General features: G+C 55.6%; 6 protein-coding genes across 17 annotated transcripts; 2 read left to right on the top strand and 4 right to left on the bottom strand.

Annotated features, from left to right (window-relative positions):
- The first annotated feature begins 636 nt into the window (after nt 1-636).
- H310_00176 lies at nt 637-3745 on the top strand. 2 transcript variants are annotated; one of them, XM_008862849.1, is made up of 5 exons: nt 637-2782; nt 2825-3103; nt 3153-3234; nt 3277-3361; nt 3411-3745. In XM_008862849.1, exons 1-5 carry the CDS (start codon nt 2717-2719, stop codon nt 3538-3540), a joined length of 642 nt encoding a protein of 213 aa, XP_008861071.1. In that variant the 5' UTR covers nt 637-2716; the 3' UTR covers nt 3541-3745. The 2 variants fall into 2 exon arrangements, with proteins under 2 accessions (XP_008861071.1, XP_008861072.1); XM_008862850.1 differs by having other exon boundaries at nt 2825-3234.
- H310_00177 (hypothetical protein) lies at nt 640-2616 on the bottom strand. The gene has a single exon (XM_008862851.1). It carries the CDS (start codon nt 2581-2583, stop codon nt 2059-2061), a length of 525 nt encoding a protein of 174 aa, XP_008861073.1. The 5' UTR covers nt 2584-2616; the 3' UTR covers nt 640-2058.
- Nucleotides 3488-5218, bottom strand: H310_00175 (hypothetical protein). The gene is made up of 8 exons (XM_008862848.1): nt 5087-5218; nt 4525-5038; nt 4412-4470; nt 4173-4364; nt 4064-4131; nt 3902-4012; nt 3765-3854; nt 3488-3710 (listed from the first exon to the last, which is right to left on the bottom strand). Exons 1-8 carry the CDS (start codon nt 5204-5206, stop codon nt 3557-3559), a joined length of 1308 nt encoding a protein of 435 aa, XP_008861070.1. The 5' UTR covers nt 5207-5218; the 3' UTR covers nt 3488-3556.
- Nucleotides 5219-5313: 95 nt separating this feature from the next.
- On the top strand, nt 5314-6022 carry H310_00174. 2 transcript variants are annotated; one of them, XM_008862846.1, is made up of 3 exons: nt 5314-5460; nt 5528-5710; nt 5750-6022. In XM_008862846.1, the coding sequence occupies exons 1-3, from the start codon at nt 5347-5349 to the stop codon at nt 5966-5968; spliced, it is 516 nt and encodes a 171-aa protein (XP_008861068.1). In that variant the 5' UTR covers nt 5314-5346; the 3' UTR covers nt 5969-6022. The 2 variants fall into 2 exon arrangements, with proteins under 2 accessions (XP_008861068.1, XP_008861069.1); XM_008862847.1 differs by having other exon boundaries at nt 5314-5710.
- Nucleotides 5969-8985, bottom strand: H310_00173 (hypothetical protein). The gene is made up of 3 exons (XM_008862845.1): nt 8041-8985; nt 7483-7991; nt 5969-7416 (listed from the first exon to the last, which is right to left on the bottom strand). The coding sequence occupies exons 1-3, from the start codon at nt 8947-8949 to the stop codon at nt 5988-5990; spliced, it is 2847 nt and encodes a 948-aa protein (XP_008861067.1). The 5' UTR covers nt 8950-8985; the 3' UTR covers nt 5969-5987.
- Nucleotides 8986-9139: 154 nt separating this feature from the next.
- Nucleotides 9140-11748, bottom strand: H310_00172 (TKL/DRK protein kinase). 10 transcript variants are annotated; one of them, XM_008862843.1, is made up of 6 exons: nt 11304-11748; nt 10932-11241; nt 10724-10853; nt 9846-10665; nt 9644-9789; nt 9140-9593 (listed from the first exon to the last, which is right to left on the bottom strand). In XM_008862843.1, exons 1-6 carry the CDS (start codon nt 11701-11703, stop codon nt 9336-9338), a joined length of 2064 nt encoding a protein of 687 aa, XP_008861065.1. In that variant the 5' UTR covers nt 11704-11748; the 3' UTR covers nt 9140-9335. The 10 variants fall into 10 exon arrangements, with proteins under 10 accessions (XP_008861065.1, XP_008861057.1, XP_008861063.1 ...); XM_008862835.1 differs by having other exon boundaries at nt 10724-11241; XM_008862841.1 differs by having other exon boundaries at nt 9644-10665.
- Between the last annotated feature and the right edge of the window lie 24 nt (nt 11749-11772).

The following is an 11772-nucleotide window of genomic DNA, read 5'->3' as shown; positions in this document are numbered from 1 at the left end:
GTCCCGTGAAGTGTGCCGAATTGACGAAGTGGGCAGTGATTTCCGAAAGGACTCGATGATCAGGAAACTACGTTTTTTTCGATCAGCGTGCGAGGTTTTGAGTTAGAGGTCTAATGGAATCGCGTGATGTTAGTAACGGTAGAGTTTTAGCCAATGAATGCACAGTTCTAGTTTCCTCTCCCTTAAAGCTAAGGCGAAGGTTGTACGGATCATCCTGAGGCCTTGCTCCATACTTTTGGCCAATCAATTCTAAGTCTTCTCAGCCTTCAGCCAATATCCATATAAAACATAGATTAGTGCTCTCTTTGTGCATAGGTGTCCCTCGAAAAATGCATGTTTGAAAAAGTGATCAAATATCAAGGAACACCATACAGGAACATATACAACCTTCGCCTTAGTTTTAATGGAGAGGAAACAAGAACTGTGCATTCATTGGCTAAAACTCCACCGTTACTAACATCACGCGATTCCATTGGTCAGTGGTGGCACCAGATCTTGCGCACCCAATCGCAGCAAAGCCATGGGAAGAGGAAGTTCAGTGGAATTGGATTGGCTGAAATAATTCAAGCAAGGCCAACAACGCATCCCGATTGGCCAACGCCATGGCGCTGATTCTCTGTCAACGGCACTTTTCGATTTCGTCGGTGCCGCAGAATCGGAAGCACAGGGCATGGCGCGGGCGGATCACGAACGTTAGCCTTTGCCCTCACTTGGGCGTGTGTGTATGTATGTCGCCTTCTGGCGGTGGCAACTGCGTGCCTTGGTGGTCCTCGAGGCTATTGCTGCGACTGTGGGCATTTGAGCGATTCTGCTACGTGCGACTGGGCGTGTCTGTGGGCGATGCCAGTGGGTCTCCTCCTAACCATCCGTTTGCACTGTGTATCATGACGCGATATCTCGACGGCGCTTGCTTTGTACGTCCGATGTATCCGTGTCCAGTGTGGGGTGGAAGTCGTTGTAGCCTTTGCGAGACCCCCTCGATCCAGCGAGCAAACGTTTCAGCCAAGCTAGTATGTACAAACACTGTGGTCGTTTTCCCTCTCTCGTAGTCTGTGTGCATTCTTGCACTTCGCGTGTCGTCCGCTCGTCCAGCCATGAAGCTCGTATGTACCTTGCACACCATGTTTGCCGGGATGTTGTTGCCCTAGTTCGTCTCGATCCTTTGTACAAGCGTGCGTCAACTAGTATGTACACCTCTTTTCGTTCGGGGCATGTTGCTCTCGTAGTCGTTGGCTGCATTGGTGCGCCGCCAGACCTGGTCCAGTATGTGGAGAAATTCCCCGTGGTCCTTGCTCGTGTTTGCCCCGTGTAGTCGTCGCGATTTCAGCTCGTTTACTGTCATGAACGTGGGACACTTCGTGTTGAAAGCTGCCATGACCTCGCGATACCTCGGACGGCCCATTGAGTCCAATGCGCATATCGTGGCGTGTCCCTGGCTTGTCGATCCTTATGGGCGTCGCGAGGTGGTGTGATGTGGTCTGGTGGAACCAGCTCGTCGGTGGAGGTGGCTGGAGCTGTGAGTGATCGTCACGTACGTCGAGTCGGTTCGTCTGGTTGTGGGTGGGGCGGTTGTTGTAGTTCGTCGGCGGTGCGGTTTGCGTCCCTGGTATGGCACTTGTGTGGCAATGTCGTTTGGTGGCCTGTGGTTCTTGCAGAGTTTGGCCCAACGATCATGCGCTCCTCGGCCGACTCTTGGTATGCCCAACCTCAGTCGCGGTCTTCGTTTTGGTGGTTCTGTTCCAGACCTCGACGTTGTTGCACGATATATTTGGTGTCGTCGTGGCGTTTGCGGTGAGTTTGCATGTGTTTCCCAAGCGGTCTGGTCTAGTGTGTGGTCGTGGTGTTTGTTGGGACCAAGTGGTGCTCTCGCTCTCGGCCATGTGGACGATGCTGCTCCGTTATCGCCGCCGTGTGACGATCAAGTGGCGTTGCCGTCGATGGTGCAGTTGTTGAATGGTGGCGTGTGTGTATAGGCCGTGTGAAGAGTTGCGACCAAGTCGAATTCCTGCCACTCGTCGTGGCAGGTGCTGGGTGATGGGGTCTCCATCACCCAGATCCTCAACCGTCGGGAGGCCACGTTGTCGTCGTGGTTGGGCTTGTCACCAAGAGCCTCCCATTCCAGTCATGTCGTCTGAGCTGCATCCGTCCAACTGGAATGTGTGTGGACTCGGCAAGTGTTGGCGTTGTTGTGTTGGCTTGCCTTTTGCCAGAGAAAGCTCCAACGTGCAACCCGGACGCGTCTGGCAAGTTTTCGAGCCTCGGGACGGCGTGCAGTGGCTTGCGTGGTCCGAATACATCAAAATGAAAAATCTGTTCGAGAAAACGTTGTCGCTTGGTCTGATCAACGAGATCAACCAGTGTCTTGTGTGTGGTCGGATGCTTTGCTGAGCACGACCTGTTCCATGTCCATCCGTCGAACCCACCAAGACGGATCGAAACCTCGTAGTCCAGCCAGCATGTCGAGTCAACGACGGGGGTCTCGGTATTCGTACCACGCCGACGTGCTGCGCCGAGTGAGCATGCATCGCAGATCTCTCTTGGCGCGACACACCGCGGTCTGAATTCGCTTGGTCCACGCACCATGATTGATAGCAGACAATATATTTCGAATATTTATCTCGCTCGAAAACACAAAGAAAAAGGCGACTTGGATTAGTGTTTTCGAGCGAGAGATAACCGTTTGAAATATATTGTCAGGATAGCACATTCCATCGAAATGGAAGCCGTAAAGTCGACCGTGACTGTGTTTGAGTTCGGGACTGTGCGAGTCCTTGTACAGGAAGTAGGGACTGACGAGATGGCTCAACTAACCCGTTGCCTCAAGGAACTCGGGCATGTGGAAGACGACAACGTGGATGGACTTGGCATTGGGTGGTATGTGTGGCCGTCGGCCATCAAGCTCGCGACGTTCATACACCACAACCAGCACTTGGTCGCAGGCAAGCGTGTCCTCGAGCTTGGAGCAGGCACGGCTTTGCCAGGTCTGCTGGCTGCCAAGTTAGGTGCCGCGCACGTCATGCTGACTGACAAAGACGAAGTTGCGCTGCGAAATGCCCGAGGGGCCATCAAACTAAACGGCATTGCTCCGACCACCATTACGCTGGTGACAGATTTGTGTAAAAGAATGCGCTTGAGTGACAATCGTCGACTAGATGCCACTGGCATGGGGACAAGACTTTGGTGGAGGGCCTGTCGATGTGATCCTGGCTGCCGACTGCTTTTACGATCCCAATGGTCAGGCAACCAACTATACCAGTGGTGTTTAACCTGGTGTAGACTTCGAAGACTTCCTAGCCACGATGGCGTTCACCTTACACCGCAACCCGCACTGCGTAGTTTACATCACGTACCAGCTTCGGAGGTACGCGTCTTTCCTGACATGAGGCAGCAATCTAACTGTGCGCAAAAAGCGTCCACTACACAATCGCGCCGTACTTGGCACGTTGGAACTTGCAAGCGAACGAAGTGCATGCGACGAACGACCAAGGGAACGACAATCAAGTCAGTGTGTTTGTGGTCGAAATTCGTGGACGCACGTAACGCCCTCTACTCTTCATCATCGCAGTCGTTTCAGTCGCGCAGGGGGGGGCGCCGGTCGCTTCATTGGGGGCTGCGCTGCAGCTTTGTCGTCCAGTGTTTCGTCCCGGTTCCGCTTTTTTGCGTTGACATGTAGTGGCGGAGACGGCTCCGCTTCCGTGAGAGGCACAGCTCTGGAATACAGATAAGCCGAAGCGATGGCTACAACTGGATCGCACACTACGTACTTCACATCGGCCGCCATCAACGCTCCTGGAAGGGTATCGAGCTGGCCCTGGCGCTTCAGTTTGATGGCTTCTTCAACTAGCCTGCCAATTCTACACGAGCATGAATCGGGCGAGAGCGAGCGTCGAGGGCACCGTACTTGTTATACACGACAAAATTGAGAAACTCGATGCATGCCTTGGACATGGCAGGGAGGCCGAGCCAGTCCAAGAACGGCTTCGTGTGCGCCATAAAGTTGGTACTTCGCTTTCTATGCCGCCACTGCATCACGACACGATATGGGGATGAAGCACGTGTGTACTTGGAAAAGTCTAAATAGGTCGATGGATCCATGGACTGGGTCCGTTTGTCGGCAAACTTCATCCGCTCCTAGCCACGAGTCATATACCAGATGATTCGGATCCACATACCAAAAAGTACTGCTGGAACGCATTCAGCTCCATGCTCTCGTACGATGCAAACATGTCCAGCTCGTCGACAAGGTCGTCCGAGAGTTCGACGTCGTCAGGCCCGCCGTCGTCTTCGTCGTCTTTTGTGTTTGACTTGAACTCTTTCCACCGGGCGTAGTACATGGCTTCATCGTGGAAGAGCTTCGTGAAATCCTGCGTCAGGTGAGCCACGTATGCTGCGACGGCGCGTGCAAACGTACCAAGAGCGAGTACTGCTTCAACGACGACTTCAGGAGCGCCGATTTCACTTGTTTTTGAACTATGGAGTCGCATTGCGTGAATTGACGAGTGCATCACGCACGACTGGATGTACCGATGGCTTGAACGACTGCCGCGGTAGCATTACAAGGTGTATCGACATCGCCAAATGTTGTCATCATGACCCGGACCTCGTCCAAAACAGCATTTCCCGTCTCGGTGCGATGGACGGCCCCACAACTGCATTTGAACGAGACTGATTTTGGAATGTGTTTGACCTTCCACGTCATTTGGTATTTCGGCGGCCCGACTGGTTGGCTGTGCTCCGTTCGAAGGGCAGCCAAGTACGGGTCGGACGCAGCTACAGGTGCTTTTTCTGTTGACTTCGCCGTTGCAAGCTGAGGATTGCCATCGTCATCCACGCTGGACGTGGTGGGTGGTGGCTCCACTCCACCCTTGTCGTCCGTCGTGAGTAAGCCTTCGTTGTCGTAGTCGTCATCTTGCGTATCACTTGGCGGTGGTGCAAATGATAACGAAGGTGTGTGTTCACCAGTCTTTGGTTTGTTGGCTTTGATGTATAGCAGAATCTGACGTTTGGCATCCAAGGGAAGCGTTTTCCAGGCAGCAGTCTGCGCAAGAAAGACATGTTACACGTTGGTCGCGTCACCGTCACCAACCTCTTTGTATGGGTATTTCATAGATATCGCATGGAGCAAGCGATGCACCTGTTCCATCAGAGGCAACGTCGCGATCCCACGGAGCCCGTACTCGTCAACGGCTGCACTCGCGTCCTCCATGTTTCGTGCGAGTTCAAGGCGTTGTGAATTCCGGATACACTTCTTCCAATATGCGGATCCGAATAGACAAACGTGGCTGTTGGGTATCCGGATGTTGTGTAAACTGCCCTTGAAGATTCTGTCGTTGGTTCGGCGGGGACATGGCCGAGGAGCTTCGACGCAGCATGACCACAGGTGAGGAGCGAATGCAAGTACCACTGGAAGAATGGGACGGCGTTATGGCGGCATCGAAGTCCAAGGCGTACACGTCCACGGTAACGTCGACTGATAACGACGGCAGTGCATGGCTCTTTCGAATCGCTAATGTCGATGAACCCGTAGTACCCGTTGACACCGTGCATGCTCACGCCGTACAACACCCCTCATTGCAATCTGAATTCCCTCAAGCAACGTCTGCATCAAAGTCAGGTGAATGGAGTGCCATCGCCTTCTCAAACACAGGCGTCCGCCACTGATCCATCGCATCCCCCTCCGTCGTCGTTGCCGTCGAAATGGACCACACTGGTACGTTGACTGCGCTGCTCCTTTCTGAAACTCTTGTAGCCACCACCGAGTCCCCTCGTCCGTCTCGCGCTTCTCAGTGTCGCGACTTGCATTGGCGCCCCTGTCGTATTGGTGCTCGCGTTGTGCAGCCCTGTCCTCGTGGTGTTTTCGGTGGTCACGGCGCCTGCATGGGTACCGCTTTCTGCCTTCCTCTGGTGGAACTCATCTCCACGGTCGAACCCGCCTCGACCATCATCTCCTTCATCCCCGTCGCAATAATTCGGTCATCGTAGTTTATTTAATCAATCTCCGTCATCGTGTTCTCATCCGCAATCGATTTGGCCACGGCGTCCACGATCAAGTCTCGCGCCAGTGTGTAGCGCAGGTCCTCGGTCGAGACGGGTTTGCACACCTGGGTGTGGTCGAGGTTGGGCAACTTGATGTACGTTCCAAACCCCGGATTGCTCGATGCTTCCGGAACCACGAGCGCTTCGACGCCTACCAGCGGGAGCCGCATCGGGGCGCTCTCGCCGACGCTGAGCACGCGGACATCGTGTTCTTTGACAAAACCGGCACACCACTCGTTCAGCGCTTCCAGCCGCGGCGTGCCATGCAATTCCGACGTGACCGGGTGCTGGAACGCGATGCCCTGGCGCTGGACAGCTGACGAAATCGGGAAGATCGCCGCCGCGACGGGGGACCCATGGTGGGGCACACCATAAAACACAAGCCCTTTCGTGTGTTGCGCCAGCGATGACGTGGCAGCGTCGTGGAGCATCTTCTTGACAACGAGTCCGCCCATGCTGTGCGTGACAAATACGACAGGGCGGTCGACACCGATCTTGGCCTTTTGCAGCTTGGTCAGAAGATCCTTGGACGTATCGTCAAAGCACAGCGTTTCGAACGACGACTCGGCGGCAAATAGCTTGGAATCGTAGCCGAGTGACACGACGCGGGGGTTGACGTGCTGGTGCTGGAGATCCGCCACGAGCCACTCGTGCGCCCACACGACATCAGCCGCCGTCCCGTCCTGGGCGCCACCCGCCCATGTTTCAAAGGCACAGCCCAAGAGCCCATGCACAAACACCACGTCTACGTCATAGTCATTGGTCGAAGGCTGGTCAGACTTTGGCAGGGTGAACGGATGGACTCCCTCCATGTAAATCGCTCCATCGGAGGCTTTAGGCACTGGCATGTCGTCGACGTCGTGCGACGCCGCAGATGTCAGCGCATCGTGTGCCTGGGAAGCGGTGTGTAGGTTATGCAGGGCGCGTGCAGCATGCGTCTGCACTTGAACGTTTGCAGACGTGTATGCCAAGTGCTGGAGGCGGGACGTCCAAGCTGGATGGCGCAATTCCTCGAGGACGAGAGGGGAAGGCGCGGAGAGCATATTGGCCACGACGCGCGACCATTCTTGTTGAAGTCCCGTGACAGCGACAGCATCGACTTCTGTTGACGCCTCGATCGATTTGAGCATCGACCGGAGGAGCGGAAGACCGCCGGCTCGGACAAACGCTGCTTGGCAATCGGGGCGATCCAGCACAAATGCAAGCGCACGCAAGGCGCGGGTGTGGGCGAGGACATACTGCGTCGGGGAGTTTTGTTTCTCCGATTTGAGTGGGCGGGTGCGACTTCGAGCAGCGCGGACAGTCGTCGCCTGGCGCTGCACATCCAACGGGACGTTCTCCAGCACCGAATCGAGAACGGCGATGACCCATTCCTGCATCCTGCACACAAAAGATCGCGCCATCAGCATTCACACGTTTTACAACAACAGAAACACATGCTCGTACCCTTGGTTGCGATATGTTCCATGGGACGAGATCGCGTCGAGGCACGCCACCGCATTCGCCGCGATGTCGGCGTCATCGTGCGTTGCATAGGATGTAAACAAGTCGATCCAGCCGCGGACGACCGTTGGTTCGTCAAAGTCAAACACGTCCACATACTCGTCGTGGTCGACGTTTGGCGTCGCGTTGTCCACGGACGACAGCGCATGGTCATCCAGCGACGTTGCGTGATGGAACGCTAGCGCATGCACCGCGCCGAGCAGAAGCGCCGTAAGCCGTGCGTCGGACGTGTTGGCTTCGATCTTCTGGTGCAAGATATCCAATGCCCCGCGGGCCGCAAGCTTCACTCGAACCGATTCGTGGGCAGCAAGGCTCGTGACTGTCTGAAGCGCTTCCGCACACAGAGGCACGTTTTCCGATGATAGCCAATGCAAGATCAAGTCCAGGCGGTCGTCGTCTTCGATCGGCAGCCCACTCGCACACATCTCTTTGACCAGTCGTGCAGCGTGCAACTAACACGTCCAGGTCATTGAAGTGTGAAATGAACATCGCGTGTCGAACCTGCACCATCGACGAGTTGCTGCTATCGTCACGAGCCGCGAGGATGGCTGACCACACGTATGAGTTGCGCATGAGGATGGACCGAGTCCGAGCGACGCGGTCGTCGCCAAGCCATTCCTTTCGCCACCGGTATCGCGGGGTCAGGGCCTTGTTGCTGGCCGTGGCTGCGAGCGCCCACCAGGCAAACTCGGCGAACGGAGCTGGCAAGTTTGGTGTACATACTAGTGCGACGAGGGAGTTCAGGTTGGCAGGACCAAACCGGCACTCGACCCCGTCGAGGACAGTGAGGGCGCGAAGCGCATCACCAAGCCGCGGATCTACATTGTGTCGCTTCGCCAAATGCAGCAGTGCCTTCTTGCCGTATCGTGTCGCGCGCTCGGCAATGGCGGCAGCGCATTCCATATTTGTCGCCAGTTGGTTAATTGCTTTGTACGATGCGTCGGGACACTGGTCGCGGGTGTCGCCTGCGATCGCGTTGAGAAGAATGCTGAATTGGCTGCTGTCAATCACTCGCTTCGCGTCTTTGGACGTTAACGGTGTGGATGGGTCGACAAGTCGAAAGGGGTCGTCAGAATGGCGGGTGGTCGTTGAATTGTCCATGCCACTGGTCGCCAGCCAGCTCATGTACGCTTGCGAGGCAGACACGGTCGCGGATGCCAAGAGGTCGCCAAGGTCTCGAAATGGGCTTTGCTCGACGGCGTAGTACCGTGGCGTGAGAATCGGTGACGAAGCCGCGGATGATGAAGCCGACCCTTTGGTTTCATCGAAGGAACGGGAACGTGCTGATGGCCGACCGTTTGGGCTTTGCAGAGGATCAGCAGCATCATCTGGGTGGTAAAGCCATGTGGATACTACACCTGCGCTAGCCACGCCGGCCACGGCGCCGAGGAGGCGTCGAGTATGCATCATGGTTGGTCAGTTCGTTCTCCAAGATGACCGTCGTTGACGTTTGGATTGCAAGTTCAAGATGCAAGCGATCCGGATACGGACGTTCCTTGCGCCGTGGTTTTTGCGCCCACGGCATTTCTATTCAAATACATACAAATGGCTAGTTGATATTAATACGATGCGCATTGGCGACATCATATCCGGATGAATCTCGGTGTCGACGTCATTGCATTTTCAGCCAATCCATAGGCAGGATATCATACTTTTGACCAATCAGAAAACGTTCTATATGGTTGGGACGGGGGTTTCGCGTGGGACCGAAGCAGGGCAATGTGCACTCCACGTGGCACGTCCTTGGCCAAGTTGAACTTGCACTTGAACCTCATGTTTGAAGGGCTGGAGTCCAGTTAAAGGCCCATTGCCATCAGTTTTTCCTGGTTAAGGATCGCGACGACGTCGGCCATGGCTGGGCGGTGGGCGGCATTCACTTGCAGGCAGGACTGGATTAGCTTTTGAATCGGCCGAGGGCACGACGGCGACACGCTCGGACGCAGTTGGCCCATCACAATTTGCATCATGAGCGAATCGTCCGTGAGCGACTTGGATCTTTTGTCACGGACGTCGGTGTACGGGATCATGCGCGTGTCCAGCTCCGTCAAAAAGACCTAATATGATCGTGAGGGGGTAGAGGCCAAGGTAGTTGAGGAGTCCATACTCCAAATGAAAACACATCGGCGGGGGTGCTGTAGTCTTCATTGCGCAGTAGTTCCGGTGCGGCCCACTCCATAGTGCCGACAGCCGCGGTCATCGTTTCCTGCGACGTCCATACCCTGGCAAACCCAAAGCCTGAGAGCTTAGCACCTATTTGTACAGTGAATGTAAGCTCCATGACCGATTAAAGAATGGCGATCACGAACCCAGGCCAGGCGTGAGCAGCACTTTGCTCGCCTTAATGTTCCGATGCATCAAGGTCGGTGTTTGTCCGTGCAAATACGCGAGGCCCATCGCGACGTCCAGCGCAAGCCGCAGCTTCTCGCTATCCCACGATAGCGCGCGCTTTTTCTTGTCCAAGAGGGCTCGAACGGTTCCTCCAGCCATGAACTCGGTCACGCACTTGAGGTCGTCCTGGGTCGTGAACGTAAATCCGCGGAAGGTCACGATGTTGGGGTGGGCCAGTTTGGCCATCATCACGATCTCGCGGACGAGGTACTTGCGGTCCTGGTCGACGCAGTCGATCGGGCGCGTCAGGTTGAGCATTTTGACGACGACCGCGTCGCCCTTGAAGTGGCCGAGCAGTGTGCTCATGCACGACGACGAGATCTGTCGAGATACGACACAGTCGCGTGCGTCGATCCAATATTGGTTGCGCAGTGGGGCGAGATGCTGAAAGTCTGGATGCGGCACGTCAAAACCAGTTGAAACTATGGACGGTGGCACGACGGTCGGCACGGCACTGCGAGATCCCGATGTCTGCTTGATCTGAAGCTTCTCAACCACAGCTTCAGCGGCACGTGCCTGCTCTTCCCGGAGGATCTGCACTATAACGTCAGCCGACGGTCTCAACGATGAGTCGAGCTGAAGGCAGGCTCGGACGAGTTTGCTGATGGACTTGGGACATGTTGGGCTGACCGTGGGCCGGACGACGCCGGTGATGATGTTGGTGACGAGCGCATTGGACGTATCGCGTGCGATATTCGCATACGGGAGCTCACGTGTGTCCAGTTCGATGAGCAGCATCTAGATCGACGTCGCGGTGGTTGGCAATTGCTTCAAGGTGAGTGGGGGCAGGTCGTACCCCGAACGCATAAATGTCAATCTTTTCGTTGTAGTCTTCGTTGAGAAGGAGCTCGGGCGCGGACCATTCGACGGACCCGACCTTGCGGGTCATCGTTTGCGTGTAGCTCCATTCTCGCGCCGATCCAAACCTACGATGCGCCAGGGACTGAGGGAGGCTGTTGCGTTGGTTTACCCAAGCCGTTGGAGCGTCGGAGCTGCAGACGTACCCAGACAGTTTGGCCGAGAGCGACGCCGTCAAGAGCACTTTTTCTGCCTTGATGTTGCGGTGCATCACTTTTGGCTTGAGGCTGTGGAGGTACTGCAATGCCGACGCCACGTCCAGCGCGATCGAGAGCTTCTCGCGTCGCCAGCTGAGTTCTCGCTTGGGGTTGTTCAAGAGCGTACGAAGGTTTCCACCGTCCATAAACTCGGTCACGCACTTGAGATCGTCGACGGTTGTGTACGTGAATCCCAAGAACGCGACGATGTTGGGATGGGACAGCTTGGATAGCGCCCGAATCTCTTTGATGAGGTCGGCTACACAGCACAATGGATGAGGAATGTGCAGCATCGCTTGAATCCTTGGCCAACGGACTTACAGCGCTCTTTCTCCACGACACTTGCAGTGCGTTTGTCGAACCCAGCAAACGACTTAATGACGGTCGGATGTCCTTGATAGTACCCAACATGGGTCATCATGTACGACGACTTGAGCGCACGGGAACTACCGCAATCGTCTGGGTCAATCCAAAACTTCTTCAGCTGCTGCAGCGGCGCGTATGCCAGGTCGATCTCAGACGCATTCGATGTCTGTGCCGAGCGCCCGCCTCCGACGGGTGTCGTCGCTGGCATGCTACCCGTATTCAAACCAAGTCTGCTGGCGCTCGGTTGCACCGGGGTATTGCCTGACGGGGGTGCGGGGTAGTACTCGTTGGCCGTGAGCGGTCGCTGCGCATCGTGGATTACACGAGGCGCCTCCTTGCTGTTGCTGCACCCCATGACACTGCAGTCCGTGCCGCAAGTTTGTACCGACCTCCAAGTTACTGCATTATTTCGCCACGATAGGTC

The sequence above is a fragment of the Aphanomyces invadans genome (assembly GCF_000520115.1).
Source record: "Aphanomyces invadans strain NJM9701 unplaced genomic scaffold supercont1.1, whole genome shotgun sequence".
In the NCBI taxonomy this organism is placed as follows: Eukaryota; Oomycota; class Saprolegniomycetes; order Saprolegniales; family Verrucalvaceae; genus Aphanomyces; species Aphanomyces invadans.
The sequence above is the reverse complement of the archived record's forward strand: the minus strand, read 5'-3'. Positions and strand labels throughout refer to the sequence as shown.

Coding starts and splice junctions, on each gene's coding strand:
- H310_00177 (XM_008862851.1), bottom strand. CDS start 2,583: ATGGTGCGTGGACCAAGCGAATTCAGACCGCGGTGTGTCGCGCCAAGA.
- H310_00176 (XM_008862849.1), top strand. CDS start 2,717: ATGGAAGCCGTAAAGTCGACCGTGACTGTGTTTGAGTTCGGGACTGTG. Junction 2,783..2,824: donor TGCGAGTCCTTGTACAGGAA/GTAGGGACTGAC, acceptor CGTTGCCTCAAG/GAACTCGGGCATGTGGAAGA. Junction 3,235..3,276: donor CTGCTTTTACGATCCCAATG/GTCAGGCAACCA, acceptor AACCTGGTGTAG/ACTTCGAAGACTTCCTAGCC.
- H310_00175 (XM_008862848.1), bottom strand. CDS start 5,206: ATGGAGGACGCGAGTGCAGCCGTTGACGAGTACGGGCTCCGTGGGATC. Junction 4,365..4,411: donor TGAAGCAGTACTCGCTCTTG/GTACGTTTGCAC, acceptor CACCTGACGCAG/GATTTCACGAAGCTCTTCCA. Junction 3,711..3,764: donor TTGATGGCGGCCGATGTGAA/GTACGTAGTGTG, acceptor TCTGTATTCCAG/AGCTGTGCCTCTCACGGAAG.
- H310_00174 (XM_008862846.1), top strand. CDS start 5,347: ATGGCCGAGGAGCTTCGACGCAGCATGACCACAGGTGAGGAGCGAATG. Junction 5,461..5,527: donor CCAAGGCGTACACGTCCACG/GTAACGTCGACT, acceptor ATGAACCCGTAG/TACCCGTTGACACCGTGCAT. Junction 5,711..5,749: donor CGTCGAAATGGACCACACTG/GTACGTTGACTG, acceptor AAACTCTTGTAG/CCACCACCGAGTCCCCTCGT.
- H310_00173 (XM_008862845.1), bottom strand. CDS start 8,949: ATGATGCATACTCGACGCCTCCTCGGCGCCGTGGCCGGCGTGGCTAGC. Junction 7,992..8,040: donor GCAACTCGTCGATGGTGCAG/GTTCGACACGCG, acceptor TGGACGTGTTAG/TTGCACGCTGCACGACTGGT. Junction 7,417..7,482: donor GGAACATATCGCAACCAAGG/GTACGAGCATGT, acceptor TTTTGTGTGCAG/GATGCAGGAATGGGTCATCG.
- H310_00172 (XM_008862835.1), bottom strand. CDS start 11,703: ATGGGGTGCAGCAACAGCAAGGAGGCGCCTCGTGTAATCCACGATGCG. Junction 11,242..11,303: donor TGTCGTGGAGAAAGAGCGCT/GTAAGTCCGTTG, acceptor TGTGCTGTGTAG/CCGACCTCATCAAAGAGATT. Junction 9,790..9,845: donor GCTGCTCACGCCTGGCCTGG/GTTCGTGATCGC, acceptor CTGTACAAATAG/GTGCTAAGCTCTCAGGCTTT.